Below are 1,085 nucleotides of genomic sequence, written 5' to 3'. Positions count from 1 at the left end.
GCTTTACTGGGAGGTATGAACACATTCCCATCAAACCAGCTGGACAGGTTTGTTGATCACTCAGTTCTATTTGCATGTTGATCCAGCTGCATGTGGCCTCTTGTCCCGCTTGGTGTTCTTTGACCCAGATTCTGTAAACGAAGCGAACCTGAGCGGTGCTACTGTACCTTTAAGCAGGTGAGTCCAGGGTGTGGTTTATTCCACACGGAGGTTCCGGGATCAACATGCTGGAGTAAACAAAGCACGTCCGCCACAACCTGCAGCACAGACCCGGAATAAAGGCCTCCATGTGCGACTGGTGGCCCGCCGCTCACTTCTGGGCTGTATAATGGGCGGACTGGTTCCCAGTGAGTCTCTGCGTGTCTCCTCGTGGCTCCCACAGGTGGACTAGTCGGACAGGTCGGGACTGGAAACCTTTAGCTGACTTTGGGCTGAAGGCGATGCAGCAGAGTTATGATGAGGAGCGTCGCGGCCGCAGCGCTCCTACACCTGTGCCTCTGCGCCACAGGTGAGTCTCTGCTCCATCCGGGTGACCGCAGGTGAGTCCCGCAACTCATCGGCTCTCTCTTCTCTTCTCAAAGCTTCGGTTTCGGTCAGTGATCCCACCGAACCGATCGCGGCGCCGGGCGACATCGTGCTACTTCCGTGTTACACCTCCGGTAACGAAACACCGGAGCTGACGACGTGGGTCAGAGACGGACGGGAGGTCGGGAGAGGCGGCGGGGCGTCACCGAGCCCACCCGGCCCGGTACCGCGGCTCAGCGTGCTGCACGACGGGAGCCTGAACATCCGGGGGGTGATACCTGGAGACGAGGGCAGTTACCTGTGCAGCTCCGCGCTGCCGGGAAACCGCAGCTTCCAGGCACGTGTGCGGCTGCAGGTGGCCGGTGAGTGGACGCCGGTGGGTCCGGTAGGAGGGCGGGAGCAGGCGGACGTGGGCTGGGTGTTGGTCCACTGCTGCTCCGTGAAGGCAGCGTTTCTGTTCAACCGGTTCTGCCACATAACAGCCGGTCACGTGACACGAACAGAACAGCGGAGCAGAACCACTTCAGTGTCACGAGCTCAGAAAGGAAATCACCTGTCAG

At 59.9% G+C, this 1,085-nt stretch overlaps 1 protein-coding gene across 1 annotated transcript in view; it reads left to right on the top strand.

Annotated features, from left to right (window-relative positions):
* Positions 1–54: 54 nt before the first annotated feature.
* vsig10 (V-set and immunoglobulin domain containing 10) overlaps positions 55–1,085 on the top strand; it is a 20,113-nt gene continuing 19,082 nt past the window's right edge. The window contains exons 1-2 of the mRNA XM_008279890.1: positions 55–508; positions 582–887. Coding sequence (XP_008278112.1) covers positions 454–508; positions 582–887 — 361 coding nt within the window. The 5' untranslated portion in view covers positions 55–453. The remainder of the gene's footprint in view (positions 509–581; positions 888–1,085) is intronic.

The sequence above is a fragment of the Stegastes partitus genome, unplaced genomic scaffold (assembly GCF_000690725.1).
Source record: "Stegastes partitus isolate 25-593 unplaced genomic scaffold, Stegastes_partitus-1.0.2 Scaffold174, whole genome shotgun sequence".
Classification (NCBI taxonomy): Eukaryota; Metazoa; Chordata; class Actinopteri; family Pomacentridae; genus Stegastes; species Stegastes partitus.
Note: the sequence above shows the minus strand (reverse complement) of the source record. Positions and strands in the feature narration are given on the sequence as shown.